Source organism: Mangifera indica, chromosome 12 (genome assembly GCF_011075055.1).
Source record: "Mangifera indica cultivar Alphonso chromosome 12, CATAS_Mindica_2.1, whole genome shotgun sequence".
Lineage (NCBI taxonomy): Eukaryota > Viridiplantae > Streptophyta > Magnoliopsida > Sapindales > Anacardiaceae > Mangifera > Mangifera indica.
This window is the reverse complement of record NC_058148.1, coordinates 15,868,448-15,886,918: the sequence shown is the minus strand read 5'-3', so window position 1 is coordinate 15,886,918 and position 18,471 is coordinate 15,868,448. Positions and strand designations below refer to the sequence as shown.

The 18,471-nt window shown below is 35.4% G+C and overlaps 2 protein-coding genes across 3 annotated transcripts; both read left to right on the top strand.

Annotated features, from left to right (window-relative positions):
• The first annotated feature begins 6,267 nt into the window (after positions 1 to 6,267).
• On the top strand, positions 6,268 to 9,000 carry LOC123193685 (E3 ubiquitin-protein ligase WAV3-like). Of its 2 annotated transcripts, none has more exons than XM_044606755.1 (3): positions 6,268 to 6,608; positions 6,871 to 6,962; positions 7,437 to 9,000. In XM_044606755.1, exons 2-3 carry the CDS (start codon positions 6,873 to 6,875, stop codon positions 8,841 to 8,843), a joined length of 1,497 nt encoding a protein of 498 aa, XP_044462690.1. In that variant the 5' UTR covers positions 6,268 to 6,608; positions 6,871 to 6,872; the 3' UTR covers positions 8,844 to 9,000. The 2 variants fall into 2 exon arrangements, with proteins under 2 accessions (XP_044462690.1, XP_044462689.1); XM_044606754.1 differs by having other exon boundaries at positions 6,855 to 6,962.
• Positions 9,001 to 10,311: 1,311 nt separating this feature from the next.
• Positions 10,312 to 18,433, top strand: LOC123192153. Its single transcript, XM_044604595.1, has 13 exons — positions 10,312 to 10,703; positions 11,241 to 11,317; positions 11,429 to 11,480; positions 11,761 to 11,827; positions 11,942 to 12,011; positions 12,286 to 12,747; positions 14,667 to 14,676; positions 16,009 to 16,239; positions 16,343 to 16,419; positions 16,540 to 16,582; positions 16,764 to 16,821; positions 17,135 to 17,204; positions 17,671 to 18,433. The coding sequence occupies exons 1-13, from the start codon at positions 10,499 to 10,501 to the stop codon at positions 18,196 to 18,198; spliced, it is 1,950 nt and encodes a 649-aa protein (XP_044460530.1). The 5' UTR covers positions 10,312 to 10,498; the 3' UTR covers positions 18,199 to 18,433.
• Positions 18,434 to 18,471: the final 38 nt, after the last annotated feature.

The window sequence follows — 18,471 nt, the reverse complement described above, 5'->3', positions numbered from 1 at the left end:
TAGCTTATGAATTGTTGATTAATGTGGTGGGAAGACATTCTATGAATGTCGAAATGGTTGTATTCGTTTAGTTGTCACTGGTAAAGATGAATGAATGAGATACTTGAGCATCTAATAATGTAACATACAGGTTTTGGAATCTTTTTTTTCTTGGCCCAGTGGATTGTGTGGTGGAATGCAGTCTCCATCTCAACTGAAGCAGCTACAATGACATTGACAATCACACATATAATCAGAAATGAGTGGAGTTCACATGTGCTAGGCTAGTTAATATTATATATTAATGCGTAGAGGCTGTTGTTGGCTGGTTGCATACGGCTACGGTTAGGTTTGAGCAGTCGCGTGTTGGTGGGGCAGCTTTGCCCACCATTCTAATTGCTCTGTTCCACCACGCCACAATATCCAGGCTCCGGTTGGCAACAGATGTAGCTTCCATAGACAGCTTTGTTTCACTCGAGTAGCCCTTGATTTATAATTGTTTTGTTTCAATACCCATCCTTAAAATCCATCGCGTTTCCTCCTTTTGGATAAACAACAAAGACCATAGATAGCGATTCTCAGAAGCTGTTAACGGTCTATGTTGCGTGATCATGTTGAGTAACTACCTGTCATCTTCATTCAGCAGTACTGTGTTGAATCCTAGCTTCAAATTTCATAAGTATTCCCTGATAGTAATTATATATAAACAATAATCTACATTAGAAATGCCTACTAAAATAAGAAAATAATAATAATCTACCTTAGAAATACATATCTAAGCCTCAGTTTTAATCCATCCGCTTTTCTTCAATATCATGAATCATCTCTAAACTACTCCACTAGGTAAGAGAAAGCTAGAAGTGTAACATTTATGTTCTAATAGTCCGATTCATTGTCAAGATATTATCCACTTTGGATACACAGTCTATTATAATTTTGTTTTTGGGTTTATACTCTAAAATACATATTGACAGTTTAAAGAGCTTACAAACTATTTAACTCATTTTATCTTCTTATCCCTAAGTGTTAGGAATGCACATACAAACTCAACATTTTTCACATATTTTATTGATGTAAGATTTATCTAAGGATATTCATTTTAGCATCTCTGGTCCAATAGCTCATCCACTATCAAGATATTGTCCATTTTAGACACACAATTCATTATGATTTTGTTTATAAACTTTAACCCAAAACGCATTTTAATAGTTTAAAGAGTCCACAGATTATTTAACCAGTTTTACTTCTCATCTCTAAGCGTTGGGGATACCTATATAAACCTAACATTTTTCTTATGTTTTACCAATATGAAATTTGTCCAAAAGTGATTTATCAGTTCATAAATATATAAGATTTCTAGTTCAAAACTCTGACGTACTATTAAGATATTATCCACTTTAGACACACAACTCATCATGATTTTATTTATGAGTTTTATAACTCAAAACATATTTTGACAACTTAAAAAGCTCATGGACTATTTAACCAGTTTTATCTTTTCATCCCTAAGTGCTAGAAATGCGTACATAAACTCAATATCTCTTTTGTGTTTTGTCGATATAGGATTTGTCTAAAGGTGTCAAAACGTGTTTTGGGTTGTAAACCCATAAATAAAATTATGATAAATTATGTGTTTAAATTGAATAATATCTTAACAGTAAATCAACATATTATTGGATGAGGAATGTTCTCATATCTCATAATGAGCCAGTACCTGTCCTGCCCGGTCCGCCCACAAACCATCATTCTTCTGCTTCTCTTTGTTGCAAGATGCCTCATTAGCTGCATTATGCAGACATGGGCTGTTGATGTGTGATGAAGAATGAGATATGCTTAGGAAGTGGTCAAATTGAATGCGTCATGTCTAACCAAATTTTTAGGAAGTTTGTAGTGTGTTAGTGATCTTCAGTTTATGGTTTGATAATAGGAAGATCATGACTTTTGTTTATGGCTTGATAATAGGAAGATTATGCTTTAGTTTATGGCTTGATAATAGGAAGATCATGTCTTTAGTTTATGGCTTGATAATAGGAAGATTATGCCTTGTAATTAGCAATTTTTTTTGTATTTAAGGAGGATGCATTGAATGAAAAAAGTATGAGGAACATTTTCAGTCTCGTATTCTCATTTTTCTTCTCAAGAGTTTATATTTTATGTTTTGTCTCTGTAAAAACCAACACTCTTGAGCTGCTGTGATTCATTCCACGGGATAACCAAAACTGACAACTGAGTGTATTAAATTACTCTCATGAGTTATCCATTTGTAAATCCCACTATGCTCACCTTCATCCTTTCTCCTTCTTTCCAATATTTTCCTTGATTTCATAGGCAGAGCATCATGGCTCTCCCACTGTTGTACACACAGCAAAGCTAGTAGTTCAAGGCTGCAATCAAACATCCAACGACCCACGAACCCCAGGGGCTGACAAGGACACCCTCGCTTATGTTTCATTTGGTTTAGCTTATGCCAACGCCACCACTGCTAAAGCGCTCATAACTAAGCTGCTCAAGAACAACGTCACCATCGACCAAGACCGTGAGGGTCTCCGAACGTGTCAAGCTGATTATAAGAAGCCCATTAAGGCTTTTCAATCCGTCTTCAATGACTTGGATTCCGAAACGTTTTTCACACTTTCTGGTTTAGTCAACGATATTGCTAAGACTGCCACTCACTGTCTAACTTATTATTCGCCCTTAACTTTGAAAACTCAGGAGCTTAACCATCTTTCTAAAATATGTATTGTAATCTCCACATCATTTGTAGCCACGTAACTTCTTCATCAAGGGCCTAATAAGTTTCCCAATTTGATCCCATCTACTCGACCCACCAACCTGTGACTTTCTTGTCTAAATTATTTAAATGATACAAGACAAGCACCTGAAATTTTTGTTTCAATATTAACTGGCAGTAATAAATTACCAAGTACTACAACTGGATTAAGGAACAAGCAACCTTTAAGCTTGATTAAGTTGAATTGTATTCTACACGTAATTGTTCTAGAAATGGGCAGTTGAAAAAAAAAAAAACCTCAAGAATTTCTTGGATAATGTTCATAGCTTGCAGAGATTTTAGCGATTGATGGAAAATGAGGAATGGTTTTCAACTTATACACTTCCACTCTATGGCTTCAAGTTCAACTCAAGCTTTTCAACATCGTAACCAATGGCTGTGTAAGCAGTTTCATGTAAATCTTCCATATTAAAACGTATTCTTCACTCAATTCCAAGACTTTATTACCCAACTTATTGATGAGTGTTCAAATTTTTTAAGAGTTTGAAATTCTACTATACTCTGGATGGAAGTAAGTTTTTTGGCCTTAACAAAACGATAGAGAGATGTGTATAATAAAAAGAAGTTAACTGCAATGATATGATTAAGTCAGGGCAAAATAGAAGTACGGAAGATAAGAAGGGTACATAGCTGAGATTTCAATGCAAAAGGGCTATAATCAATTGTCCAAAACACCTCAAGCAAACAGGTTTCAGTCAAATTGAAGTGAAAAGGCAAGAGTCATCCATTCCATGTGGGGGAGAGGTCTCAGTCTCATCCCCAGGTTGAGGAAATTTATGGACTGCTGCGCCAGACACTATTACCCCCAATGAAGGAGATGGGTCACAAACAAGAGAAACCACCTTTACTGGTATAGTTCCCAAAGCACCATCTTAAAAGCCTTACATTCTGTGCTTTGTATATTGCTCACAGGCACCCACCCGTCTCATTTGTGATTTGATCATACAGTGGAAGTCTGTGTGCCTTGAATGTCAATCCGATTATTTTATTGCTTTTCTGACCGAAAAGAAAATTGATTAGTGTATATATTGTGTAAAGTAACAAGTTCTAGTAATTTCAAGTTTTTCAAATCAGCCAGTCATTGTTTTAAAGCTGCCAATCTGATCTCCCTTTGAACATAGAAGCCAAGAATTGAACTTTCACTTTGAATTGAAAGCACAGAAATTAGAGATACATTTTGAAACTTTCTAGAGCTTTTTTTAATCTGGGTTCTTAAAAGTCTTGGGTGATCGGCCTAATATTTGAAGATGCCAAAGCTCAAAATGGGATTACTAAAGGAATCTTTGATCAAGAGCAGACACAAAAAGAGGATGATTGCTTGGAACGAAAAAGCAACAAGATGGAAATAAATTTAATTACATAGAATGATAGAATAAAGTAAGTGTAGAGACAAGAAACCCTTTAGCAGGATTGACTTGGTCAAGTGGCCAACCTTATGAAAGCGATGAGACATTTTTCCTCTTTGTAGGCTTGCATAGCAATAAATTGAAGGTAGTGCAGACAGCAGGAAGCTTTCCACTTTTCCTTCTTTTAATGTGGTTGCAAAGTTAGATTGTTCAAAGCCTTCCCATAAGTCAGCTAGTAAAGATACATAGATTCTCTCTCTTTCTAAGTCTCAATACTGTTCATAAGACCCTTCATTTGTCTTACCACAAGTCCTTTTCTCATTTCTAGGTATCTGTTCTCCTTCCAAACTTGAATAATTTCATTTTGTTGTAACTATAGGAGAAAATACCCTTTGGTCCATGTCCCTACAGGCCAAAGGGATGATCCAAATTCAGTAATAATCAGTAACATTTTGATCCAATAAGAGAGTATATTGTTAAGATATTATCCACTTAGGATATATTATTGTTTTATTTTTAGATTTTACAACTAAGAACGTCTTGATATTTTAGAAACTCACAAAAGTATTATTTTATAATTTCCAAATGAAGTAGAACATTCATACACTCATATTTTGTCTGATGTATCATTTGTTTAGGAGAATTACGCAGTCATTCGCTCTAAATTAGAAAAAAAACGAAACTGATGGATATTTAAAAATAAACAGTATCAGTCGTCAGTGTTTGTCTTAGACTGATGATATTATCTTTACTCGTGAATTTTTGTCTGTTTCATATAATTTTTTAATTGGTAGGTAAAGTTTAGTTGTGTTGTGTCAATCTAATCAGCCTCAATGTTCAATTCATCAAAGTTCTTTCAACAATAAAAATCAGGTTCTGTCCAGCCAACATAGGATATTTTAGCCTGCATATTTATATACTGCACTATTCATAAGAATCAACTTTTAACATAGTGTAAAATCTGATTTAACAATCCGATTCATTATTAAAATATTAGTCACTTTGAATATATAAACTATCACGGCATTTTGAATATATTCATATGTTTTGATGTTTGTTTGATTTTTTTTTTAAACTAAATTATTCCCATTTTGAATGCACTTTTACGTGGGCTCCTTTTTTTTTTGGGGGTCAAGTTTGTCTCTATGTTACTGTGATGAATTATATAAATAGTTGATTTTGATATTATGTTGAAAGGAAATGTATGTAAATAAGAAGGGGAAAAAAAAACAAGGTTGAAAGGATAAAATGGCAGCTGCACAATGTCTTTAAAAAAAGCGCAGAAAGGGAAAGGTGGAGCTTGGTGGTGTGGTTCCACTGTGAACAAAAAACAACGAATAATAATAAGAAGGTAGGACATGGAGGGGATGGAGGAAAGGTGGTCCCTTGACGCTTCACAGTCACAGGGGCCACCATTGTTAATTTTGCATTCTGCTGCAATATTGCTACCCACTAATTCAACAATCTATTTATTACATATTGCATTTATTATTAATTGGCTCTACATTTTGCTCCCCCACTTGAATGCTTTTTTTCTTTTTTCCATTTTGATTTATGTATAATTTTAATGAATTATGTAACATCCTAATCCAATTGTCCGTTTTGGACATACAGTCAATTACGATTTTGTTTTTAAATTTAAAACATATTTTGAAAATTTTGAAGTTTATAAACTATTTAATTATTCTTTTATTATCATCTTCAAATTATATGATATATCTATATATACCCAGCCTCTCTACAATTTTACAAATTAGGTTGTTGCCCTAAGTTTAAATTTAAATGAGTAATACTTTTACCATCATTGTAATTTGTAGTCAAAGAACATGCATGTTTTGCATACTTAAAATATGATATAAATTTAAAAGAAAAGAGAGATTATGATGGTAGTCAAAGAGGTATCTTGTATTGTATGAAATCTGTGTTTATGTCAAACAAATACAGAGAAACAAAACTGCTCTGCGTGCAGTACCTATTATTTTAGTTTTGGGGATTCATCGTACTGTTACTAATATGCCAAAAAGATGCAATTCACAGTAAGTAGTTTAAGTAAATATATATTTTAATGAAGCGACATGGTAGTACAGCTGTCTATATTTTACTGAAAATGGTGAATAAATAAAATAATGAAGAGTTAAAAAGAGAAGGTGAGAGTGCAAGGGACTGTGTTTATAAATGTGTGTGTAGGCAAGAAAGAACTAAAACTAAATAATAACACAAGGATCTGGACATATTACAGAAGTGGCAGAAGCGTGTCTGCCTCTGCCCATTTCACTCTGCTCTCTCTCTCTTTTATCTCCCACTCTCAACCTCTTCTTTTATTGGTTTGGTATATGTCCAAGCCACCCAGAAGAAGAAGTATTAGCTGGATGTAGAAGGAGAGAGCCATAATGGGGGCTTCAAAGCTGAGAAAAGCAGCCAAGAAATTGTTTTTTGTAGCTGCTTGTGGGTCCTTCTCCAGGCGCAGTCCTCCTGCTCTTGTTGATAGAGTGGTAAGCTTTTAAATTTTTCACCTTTTTACGTTCACATGCAAATATGCAATAGCTTCTTTCATCTCAATGTCCAGCTTAGAGATTAAATTTGCTCTTGTTTGTGTATCTATCAAATTCAACAGTTAACAAGAAGAGAAACCCAAAAATTTTGAACGCATTGTACAGCATTAATTTTTCAAAGTTTTGTTTTTGGGAAGAAGATAAGACGATGACAGCTCTTTTGTTTTTATGTATGAAAACTGACAGATCTCTGGTTCCTCAGCAATGTCACCCACAAAGGCAAAGAATTTCTCAGAAGAAACAACCGTCGAGGAAGCTGAATCCACCATCGTCAATGGCAACGTAACTGCTAAGGTAACTACAAAGCTTCTTCATTAATCATACAACAAATCTGCACTACAATATGGAGCTCTAACACTAGTCCAGGCTTATTATGTGACTTGCAATTCACTATATTGCAGACCCCATTAGTTGGTATGCATCATCATGATATGATTTCTAACAACTGTTTTCTATTTTTAATATAATTTTTACCTTCCCTTTTCTACCATTTTCACCTGCATTAATTTACCTTTGAAGTTTGCATAATTCAAGAATAAAACTAGACCGAAGTTGTTGAAAGAAACACTTGATATCCTCAATCTAGCTCTTGAAGAAGAGTCAACATATTTCCAACAAGGGGTAGTAATTCAACATCCTAGATTATAGTATACTTCTTCATTGGAAATGTTGGAACTTGTTTATTGAGAGCATAAATCTTCTTATCTATGGAGTAGAACCTCTGTCATTTGTGATATAATTTAATACTTTTGTATGCTTTTCTGGCAGAACTTATGCGCAATATGTCTGGAAGCTTTGAGCTACAGCACTGGCAGCAGCCCTGGGCAAGCTATATTCACAGCTCAATGCTCTCATGCATTCCATTTTGCCTGCATCTCCTCCAATGTCTGGCATGGTAGTGTTACCTGTCCCATTTGCCGTGCTCATTGGACCCAGCTGCCTCGCAACCTATACCCCCCAGCTTGTACCCTTGCTTGCAACCAAAATGACCCTGTTTTTCGCATTCTTGATGACTCCATTGCCACTTTCCGGGTCCATAGGCGTTCTTTCCTGCGCTCAGCTCGTTATGATGATGATGACCCTATTGAGCCTGATCACACAGCAAATCTTCCTCGACTTGATTTCTCACTAGTGCCTGTCCCACCACAAGTACTAGGTCACTCCTGTGGTTTTCAGCATCATCCATCTACATATTCATCACTGCATATAGGTGGAGCTGGGCATAGTGTGCATCATCATCACCATCATAATTACTTAACCAGCGCCTCCTCATCACTATTGTTTCAACCACCAACTGGGCAAATGCGTCCTTATATGTATGCCCCCTCAAATACAAGAGCTGCCTATCTCTCAGTAAAACTGGCACATCAACCAGCAACTGATTTGGTATTGGTTGCAAGCCCCAATGGACCACACCTCAGACTTCTCAAGCACTCAATGGCATTAGTAGTATTCTCCCTCAGACCTATTGATCGTCTGGCAATTGTAACCTATTCATCTGCTGCAGCACGCATTTTCCCCCTCAGGTACATGACATCCTACGGGAAGAGAACAGCCTTACAAGTGATTGACCGTCTATTCTACATGGGGCAAGCCGATCCAATTGAAGGACTAAAGAAAGGGATAAAAGTACTGGAGGATCGAGCACACAAGAATCCGCAGTCCTGTATCCTGCATCTGTCTGATAGTGCTACTAGAATATATCATACTACCAACATGCAAGTGCCAGTTCCAGTTCATCTGTTTCATGTGGGATTTGGCTTTGGCAGTTCCAATGGGTTCGTCATGCACGAATTCAAGGAGTTCCTTGCAAGACTGTTGGGAGGTGTTGTTAGAGAAATCCAGCTGAGAATTGGGGAAGAAGACAGGATCATAAGGCTTGGAGAGCTAAGAGGTGGGGAAGAGAGAAGAATTTTACTGGACTTGGGCAAGTGGGAACGAGTTTGTGTGGAATATAGCTATGCTGAGGGTGGAGTGGATGAATGTGTGAGAACAGGAGAGATCATTGTGAGTATAGGCGGTAGGAGTGAAACAAACGATGAAAGCACAGAAACTGCAGCAGGAAAAGATGTGAGCATCGTTGTTAGCAGGCCAAGCAGTGTTGAAAGTTGGGATTACCACGATCCTTACATGGCTAGAAGATGGGCTAAGCATTTGCATGGTTACAGGCTTTGAAATTGGAATCAACTCATATACAATCATATATTCTGCACAGAAATTTGGTCATTAGGACCACTACGAAACTCCAGTTAGTTTGACAACAGCCTGAACAATATATTACCATACTAGTTGTAGACAACATTGGCAATCAAAGTTGCAGATTTCAAAATTATTTTACTTAAATATTTTTGGATATAATTATTTAATTTTTTTTTGTTATTTGTAATATTAATTAAAAATGAGATTAAATCAAAATTATCTTTTATATTCCTTATTACATCATTATTGATAATAAAATATTATTACTAGTTGTAGACAACATTGGCAATCAAAGTTGCAGATTTCAAAATTATTTTACTTAAATATTTTTGGATATAATTATTTAAATTTTTTTTGTTATTTGTAATATTAATTAAAAATGAGATTAAATCAAAATTATCTTTTATATTCCTTATTACATCATTATTGATAATAAAATATTATTCGAATATTTTATTTACTACATTAAATAAAAATAATATTTTTATCTCTCAACCAATTGACTCTTAAGAATTTTGCCAAAACCATAGTTTTTAATCAATTTTATTTATAGTATTTGGAGACTGTCAATCAAATTATGTAAGTTCTCATGAAAGCATAGAAAAACACCTTAAAATTTGTCAGGAGTTATCTCACACTCAAGCCTTATGTGTTATAACTCACAATTTTTGTAAAATTCTAAGGTTTTTTTTTTATGAAAAAAAAGTGGATTTAGATCAATTTTATCTATAGGTTAAAAGGATTTTCAATCATATTATATGCATGCATGAGTGAAAATTGTTCAAAAAGTTGTTTAACGTTATCCTAAACTCATGCTCATGTGTTACGATCCGTTAAAATTGTAAAAATTGGAGATTTAGCAAAAATAATATATTTTTTATTTGTTTAATCTATGAATTTCAAATTCTCAATTTGATTATTTATCTTTACTCATAAAATGATATTTATCTTTATTCATAAGAGAAATGATACATAAGATAAAGAAAAAAATCTAAAAAAATAGTCTAATATTATCTTATATTTGAGACTTACGTATTATCGAAATCACAAAAACACATAAGTTTTATCCACAAGAAGTTATAATATTTTTGATACGATTATTTGTCTTTACTCATGATATAGATATAGTAAATAAGGTGAAGAAAATAGCTTATAAAACTATTCAACGTTATCTTACACTTAGATTAGAACATAAATATTGAGTGCTTTGCCAAACCAAACCCCTCATAACCCTTCACTTTCTAGTGGTTTATTTGACGATTTTATCACTGACTCAATCTTGACTTTATGGATTCGAGCCGATTTGCCTTAATCCACCCCTCAAAGGGCAAACAGGAAAAAATTTCTATTGAAAGGGTATTTTGGGCTATCTGGAAAGTAGTTTCTCTCTCTCTCGCTCTTTTTTAAATCAATGGTCAATTGTCAAGCTGATTGCAAAATTTATGACAGTGAAATTAAGCTACGACTTCTTGTCATACTTGCAAGTTACTGCCGCTTGCAGACAAGGTAAATTAGGTTGTCTGAATCGTCTCGGAATTAGGAAATTTTTTCGGGAAAAGAAAACGCAAACACCCTTCTTTCTCCTTCTAAATCTTATGATTCATTCTGTAAATTGAAGTAGCTAAAAATTCATGTACCCAACAACAACACCGAATATGATTCGAGGCCAAGAAGAAATGCAGAATTATCATCACCATCAGAATCCCAGAGCAGTAGCTGCAGCTGGAGTAGACCCATGTCTCGTCTTGACAGCTGATCCCAAACCCCGGCTTCGTTGGACGGCTGACCTTCACGACCGATTTGTTGATGCCGTTACTCAGCTTGGTGGTCCCACTAGTCAGTTCTCTCTTACCCCTTGATTCCTCTACTTTTTCTAGTCAATTGCTGGTTTTTTTTTTCTTAGTTAATGTACCATATTTATGAAACTATAAGGCTGTAGTTTAATTTCCCTTGCTTATGATTAGCCTGCTTCAAGCTCTGGGGTTTAGTGTTCGTTTCATGTAGCTAGGTTAGTAGCTAATCTTAAAGGCCATAACTTTTTGCAAGTGGAAGTAGAGTTGTTTATATTGTTGTATGTGCCCTTCACACTGCCTGGATCGCCAATGTTGTTATTGATAACTAATTTTTGTGACAGATTTTTTGCTTAAGAGAGGTATTTTGATCTGTCTACAAGGCCATTTCTTGTTTACGCTAATACCATCTTAGCGATCATGTACTTACAAGTGCTTTGGTTTGAGTTTCGTTTGATAATTTCCCTCTTAGTTTGAAACCATAGACATTGGTATATATTTGAGTGTTGGATGATAATTTTTTGTTGAGTTTTGTATTATTGTTTTGTTAGTATTCTTGTGGGGTAATGAATAATAATTGCAGAGGCTACACCGAAGGCCATCATGCGGACTATGAACGTGAAAGGACTGACTCTCTTCCACCTGAAGAGTCATCTCCAGGTTAGCTGTTATTATTGAACTTCTTTTGTTATTTTTCTGTTGGATTGTTGGAGTTGAAAGCAAAAGTGAAACCCATGTTAATGAACCGTAATGATTTTTTCTATGTTGCAGAAGTACAGACTGGGTAAGCAGGGGAAGGACATGGTTGATGTACCCAAAGATGGTAGGTTGTTGCTTTTATTTTGTTTTTAGCTATGAATAAGTTAGGCTAAGTTCAATGGCGTCTTTTCTTTTGAATAGGTAGGTGCTGTTTTTTTCTGTCTCTATATGTGGGGAATGGCAATTGATAATTAAATAGAATGAAACTGTTCAATGTGCAGTGAGATCCTATTTGAAGACACCTCTGTTTGAGTACCGATTTCAAGTGGAAATTTGTTATTAGAAAGTCATAATGAAACTAACTTTTTTTTTCTTTTTGTGCTTTTCTATGGATGGAATATCAGCTTCATACCTTTTACAAAGCCCTACAAGAAATTCCTCGGTGAGCTTGCCAGCTTCTGATATGCATGAGTAAGAAGATACATGCTTCCTTCAAAAACTCCAATGACTACTGTTTTGGTCTCTATTAAAATTGTATTATTTGGTGTGACTAATTCATGGAAGGCAAATAATTGTTATGGTTAGGGGATATGAAGTCAAGGAGGCTTTAAGAGCACAAATGGAAGTGCAAAGTAAATTACATCTGCAAGTTGAGGTATGTCTTCTTCAACTTGGAGAATGTGAAATTATGCATATGTTAAAATGAATTACTAACGGTAGATACCATTGTTATTGAAAGTATAATTGGAAAACTCTTTGTGATTTGGCAATCTTTCTTGAAAAAGTTGAAGAGCTTTCATTGCTTACAATACTGTAATTCACTGCATATAGTTGAATAAACTCAAGACTATTCTGCTGGAATTCTGGGGACTTAGGGTTCAAGCCTATTCTCTGTAGAGCTAATCTTCTTCATTGCCTTTATTATATAGGCTGAAAAGCACTTGCAGATCCGCCAAGATGCAGAACGGAGATATTTAGCCATGCTTGAGAAGGCTTGTAAAATGCTTGCTGATCAATTTATTGGAGGTGCAGTAATAGACTCCAATCAAAAAAATTTTCAAGGTTTGGGAAGTAATATTCCAAGAAGTTCCAATCTTGATCCATGTGGCTCTTATTCATTGCAAACTGCTGATGTAGCCGATATGCATGTTCTGGAAGAGTTGGCACCCAGTCTCTTTCCCCAGAGGGCTGATTGTTCCACTGAAAGCTGTTTAACTTCACATGAGAGCTCTGGAGGATTGACGCTTGAAGGATCCACCGTTGGAACAAAGAAAAAGATGATAAGCTTGGACTCAATGACAGCATCTCTGCTTTGGAGTGAAGTGAAAATGGGAACTCATGAAACTAGTTTGACCCAAGTGAATTCCCATGGAATCACTGGCTATGGCATTTAGAGAGCAAAAATATATTGATCTGATAGTCATGTTGTGATATGACTGGAATCAGATTCTTCTTTTCACTCATATGCCATTATGGAATTTCAAGTGTAAAATTGCTAGGCGTATTCATTAAAGTGGATACTTCAACTCAAGTGTAAAAAATCTAATTTTTTTAGTGCCTTCAATATGAAGACCATGCTTAGACCAACCAAACCTTTTGTCTCATTAATCTATTGTAAATACTTAAAAAGCATTCACCTGAAGTTTTAGCACTGAAGCATCATTGAAGTGCATTAAATGAATGCATAATTAGATGCCTGCTTTTAGATTTTAGATGGTTCCAAGAGCAGGTCTATTTGGAGCGTTACCCGGTTGTTTGTTGCAGGCTAGATTATTCTTGCAAAAAAAAATAATAATAGAGGTGACAAGTCTCTGAAGCAGTCAAATAATAGCCTGCAGTAGATGTGAAATAGGGAGATAAGGAAGTTATAAGCCAAGGCCAAATTTAAAAGAAGGAAAGAGGGTGTCGTACAATACTTTAACAAGGCAGGCAACCAAAACTTGGAGCTTCCTTGAAATGAAATGAAACTAACTAGAAAAATGAAGGCGAAAGTTACAATGAAAATGACCATTATAGCAATGCTAGGGGTCTTTATGTGGTGGGTATTCTATTACTACAGCACGAAAGGAAGATGATTAGGACAGTTGTTTTGAGGAACATATATATATGAACCAGAATTGTTTTAATTGGGGATTTTTGATTAGGCAAGTATACCCGATGAAGTCTAGAAGTAGAGCATAGAAAAAAAGTTTTACTTTTACAACTGGTAAATCTTGTAGGGACCCAGAATCGGACCCAGGCCATCAAATTAACAGCAAAACAGAGTCAAAGGTCAAAAAGTTGATTTGTCCATCAACTAAAAATAAAAATAATTATTATTATCCTACATAACATAGGCAACAATTTTGAAGACGATGGTGATGAAGGAAGAGGATTGACGTAGATGGAGGGTTGTGGTTAGCTGGAAAGAATGATGATAAAAACTACCATAAAACGAATATAGATGGGGTGGAGAAAAAGACATGAAGAAAGGGCTGAAGATATTGATGGAAATGAAAAATTAAAAGAGACGAATTCTGCCGGAATCATATCTGGAGTTACAACGGAATATAGCCCAAAAGCTTCCATTTTTATTTTCACAATTAAAATAAAAATCAAATTTTTATTGGTTTTGGTTGAGCCTAGCTCTGGATGTCATATATGTGCCTCGGCTGATTGACCACCAACCAACCAACCAACCAACCAATGCCATTCCTTCCCTCGTCTAATTTTTCTCTGACAAAATAGATGTACACCAAGTTCTCTCTCTGTACATCCCTCTAATCAAAACAAAAGAACTTGTTTTCACCGGATAAATAATGAGTTTGGAGATGAGAATAAGAGCATGATAAAAAAATTATTCAAAGAAAAATGAAAAAAGGGAATTACGTAAGCATAGGAGCTATCTATCGATGCAGCTATGACAATGAAATGAATGAATCACTTAAAAATAGGTGGGTTTGGTTCATATTTTTATAACCAAATAAAAAACAAACGTATGCGTGGTTTTCCGCTTGTGTTGCTTGTGGTCAAGTCTCTCTCTCTCTCTCTCTTTCATTTCCCAGTTAACCTTTGAAGACTTTTTTTTAAGACATTTCCATTTTGCAAAATTACCTGAACTCATAAAATCCATTTTTTATTCAAACCAAGGGTGTTGTATTGCATTGTATATGTGTTCTTCCTCTGCTCTTAAGTCATTGACCAAACTTTCACATACCAATCTCTCCTATTCTTCACTTTATTCTTTCATTTTATTGTTCGAAACAGGACACCACCACACCCCCCCCCCCCCCCCCCCGGCGGAACTTATGCCCCTCGATTATGTTGATTTCTAGATCTGGGTATGTATATTTTTTTTCTCCTTTTTATTTAATTATTATGTTCCCTTCATTTTCGCTATCTCCTCTCTTCTTCTGCAACCCTAATTCCAATACTATGTTTTTAGTTTGTTTTTTTTTTTCTGTTTTATTTACCCAGTTGTGTTTTGTTGAATTTTTTTTGTCGTTGTATTATGAGATCGGTTCTCTTCTTGATGTAAAGATTGATGAATGAGCAATTTCACTCTCAAATTCACGTTTTTTTATCAACTAAACATGCTAAGCTTCCCAATTGTCATTGCTTTTAATCCTTTCTAGAAGACAATGGTGACTATAATAGATAGTCGTGAATATAGAACTGTCTCTTTATCTTCATAGAAAATTTCACTATTTTTTAAGGAAAAATAGTTATGTGATTTAACTGATAAATTTTGGAAGATTGCCCATCATGTTTTTCCTATTACTTAAGATACAACAAAGGTCAATTAGTCATTCTAATCTATGAGAAAGTAGTCATAAATCTCATCCAAAGGCATAGTTTTAGTAGGTTTTTCTATAATTGTCATCTCTCATCTGCATTTTTATGTATTATTATTTAGTTGTTTCTGTTTCATTGTGTCTTTTGCTTCGTTTGCCTTATTATATGGTTAGTGAATAAATTCTGAAGAGATTGGTACTGTTCAAAGTGTGAACATATGAAAATTTCCTTCTGAGATGGTTTGAACGTTTAGAGCTAGGTCTGATCTGATAAATGAACCATGTGAAGGAGTTTTGCATCATAAGAACTAGAGGTAGGCCGAAAATATTGTGGATTAAGGTGGTGAAGAATTGTATGTTGCCACACATTTGATGGAGTGATATGGCTTTATATGTATTTCTTTGACTTATTTAGGAGTAAGTTTGTTGCACTAGACATTATAGCTATCGTTGGCCAGTTGTGGTATAAGATTGAAGCCTATGATCTGAGGAAGGTATGGGTCGGATTATGAGTATACATCATGAATCACAGCCTGGATGCTGACTCCAGGCAGCGTTTGAAGATTTTTGTGCCTGATATTACCATGTCTGATAATGCTATCTCTTTGTTGCAAAAAGTACATTTTTTGTTTTGTGTTGGTCAATTGAAAACAAACTTCTACTTGCTACTTCTGAGCTGGTGGTGAGCTATAAAGTATTCATGGCATCTAATGAGCCAAAGAATTTCATGTTAGCTTTTAAAGATTTACCTTCTTTGCTCTGAGTAGAAACATATCCTAATTAACAGTTTTGCTTTTCTAAGCGCATAGTGCCTAGTAATGAAAATTTCAGAACTTTCTTCTTTGTGCCCTTGATGAGTTTATTGTATCTTTTACATAGATGAATATCAAATGTATCAACCAAAGAGTGTTCCTAGTTCAAGTTTAGCCCGCAGCAACTCATTAGTTCATGGTCAGCATTTAGATTGTGGCTCCAGCCAGATGGACCCCATGAATGGAGGGAACAGTCTCAGTAACAACCCTAGTCTTGCCTCCAAGCAGCGATTGCGTTGGACACATGAACTCCACGAACGCTTTGTTGATGCTGTCTCACAACTGGGTGGGCCAGACCGTGAGTCTCCTTAAACTTATAGCATGCATGATATATGAGTCAACTGTAGAAACGCTAAACATGTTTCTATTTATGTATTTATCTATTTGTATTCCCTCTCCAGGGGCTACACCCAAAGGTGTTCTCAGAGTTATGGGAGTTCAAGGTTTAACGATATACCATGTCAAAAGCCATTTACAGGTACAATGTTAGTTAATTTCGACTTTTTTTTTCTTCTTGTCTCCCCCTTCTGTTGCTTTGGACAGTTTGGTGTTTCTGTTTCTGTGACCTTTTCTGACTCTGTGTTTGTGATGCATCCAGAAATATCGACTTGCAAAATACCTTCCTGACTCGTCATCTGATGGTATGTGTATCTAGTCCCAATAATTGAATATGTGAACCATAAATATACAATCAGAATTAGTGGATTTTAATTTGATTTTGTGGGATCTGCCACACTTATATCTATATTTTGAAGCTGGCTTATTTATAAATCTTCCCTTAATAAAGTTCTGTTTGTAACGTGTTTAAAATGTTAATGCAAGGGAAAAAAGCTGACAAGAAAGAGACGGGGGATATGCTTTCCAATTTGGATGGTTCAACGTAAGTGGAGCCTCCTTCTTCTTGTTTTTACCTTTCAACTACAATTGTTTATTTGTCACTTCTCTATTTACAAGTCTGAAGTTTAAGATTTAAGAAGTTGTATTTATCCTATATGCTATGAGCACATATGCTGGAGGTGACTGGGCATTGAATATACCTCAGGCTCTAACTGAAAACATCAGACTGACTAAAACTAGTCAGTTAGCATACCGGTGTATAAATTATGATCTTATGATTAAACTCAAGTTTCATTAACTGGCTGCTCAGTTTGTCACTTTATTTGAGATTTTATTTTATTCTTTCTTGTTTGCAGTGGGATGCAAATTACAGAGGCACTTAAGCTGCAGATGGAAGTGCAAAAGCGACTGCATGAGCAACTGGAGGCATGTTTTACCTTTGCAATCCTATTAATTCATGTACAATCATTGGATTTTATTCATTAAATTAATTTTGCTACCTTATACAAAATCATGCATGAAGTGATTGGGAAAAGAACTATTTCAGTTAGTAAAACTATTGATTGGTGGAATGTGAAATGTCAACTAGTTTGTGATTTACATGTTTTTATAGGAAAATTTGTCTAGTTTTGGTTAACCCCTTTATTGCAGTGGAGTCAGCTTAGTCAAATAAATTATTATCACGCTTTCTTTTTAAAGAGGAAGTTATGCTTGAAACATTCCAAAGTACTGAATAGCTTTAACAAGAAATATCTGAAAATATTGCATCATTGATCAAGATAGCATTCGGAACCAATTTTTATGAACTTACCCATATTTGTAGCCAATATCACTTGTCATCAATGGTTAAGATGAAGCGACCACATAATTTCACTCTATTTTAAATGAACAGGTGCAAAGACAGCTACAGTTAAGGATAGAAGCCCAGGGCAAGTACTTGAAGAAGATAATTGAAGAGCAGCAGCGACTTAGTGGAGTTCTTTCAGATGTGCCTGGTACTGGAGTGTCAGGTGACAATGGCCCAGAATCTGACAAGAAGACAGACCCAGCAACCCCTGCTCCAACTTCGGAGTCCCCCCTCCAGGACAAGGCTTCCAAGGAATATGTGCTGTCCAAGAGCTTTTCTGTTGATGAATCTTTCTCATCTCAGCATGAGCCATTGACCCCAGATTCTGGCTGCAATGATGGCTCCCCATCTGGGAGCCCTAAAGGGGAGAGATCAATGAAGAAGCAGCAGGTGGATGTCGGAAAAACATATTCTAAAGCAGAGATGGTGCTTACACATCCCATATTAGAGTCAAGCTTAAGCTCCTATCAACAGCCACACTCTCTTTTCCTGAACACTGAGCAGTTTGATCCATCATCTGGCATATCAATCCGGAAGGAAGATCATCTAGATGTTTCGGGAAGTGACCTGTAATTTTATGTGCTACCAGGGTCTGTACTTATACAACTACTTGATGTTCATGTGTTTCTGGGAAGAAAATATTTCAAATTGGGTCAAACAACTCTGTTAAGTTAGGTGTATCAGAGATTATTAGGTGTCCCTTGTTCTGATTTCGTTTTCTTAAACCAAAAAACTATTGTGAATAGCTGTAGGATATTCAGTTTAAGTATCTGATGATTTTACTTAAATAGAACCTCATTCTACATAATTCTAGATAAGTTGGTTATATGGAACTTCAGAAACAAT

Coding starts and splice junctions, on each gene's coding strand:
- LOC123192153 (XM_044604595.1), top strand. CDS start 10,499: ATGTACCCAACAACAACACCGAATATGATTCGAGGCCAAGAAGAAATG. Junction 16,583..16,763: donor TCCTGACTCGTCATCTGATG/GTATGTGTATCT, acceptor TGTTAATGCAAG/GGAAAAAAGCTGACAAGAAA. Junction 16,822..17,134: donor TCCAATTTGGATGGTTCAAC/GTAAGTGGAGCC, acceptor TCTTGTTTGCAG/TGGGATGCAAATTACAGAGG.
- LOC123193685 (XM_044606754.1), top strand. CDS start 6,507: ATGGGGGCTTCAAAGCTGAGAAAAGCAGCCAAGAAATTGTTTTTTGTA. Junction 6,609..6,854: donor CTGCTCTTGTTGATAGAGTG/GTAAGCTTTTAA, acceptor GAAAACTGACAG/ATCTCTGGTTCCTCAGCAAT. Junction 6,963..7,436: donor ATGGCAACGTAACTGCTAAG/GTAACTACAAAG, acceptor CTTTTCTGGCAG/AACTTATGCGCAATATGTCT.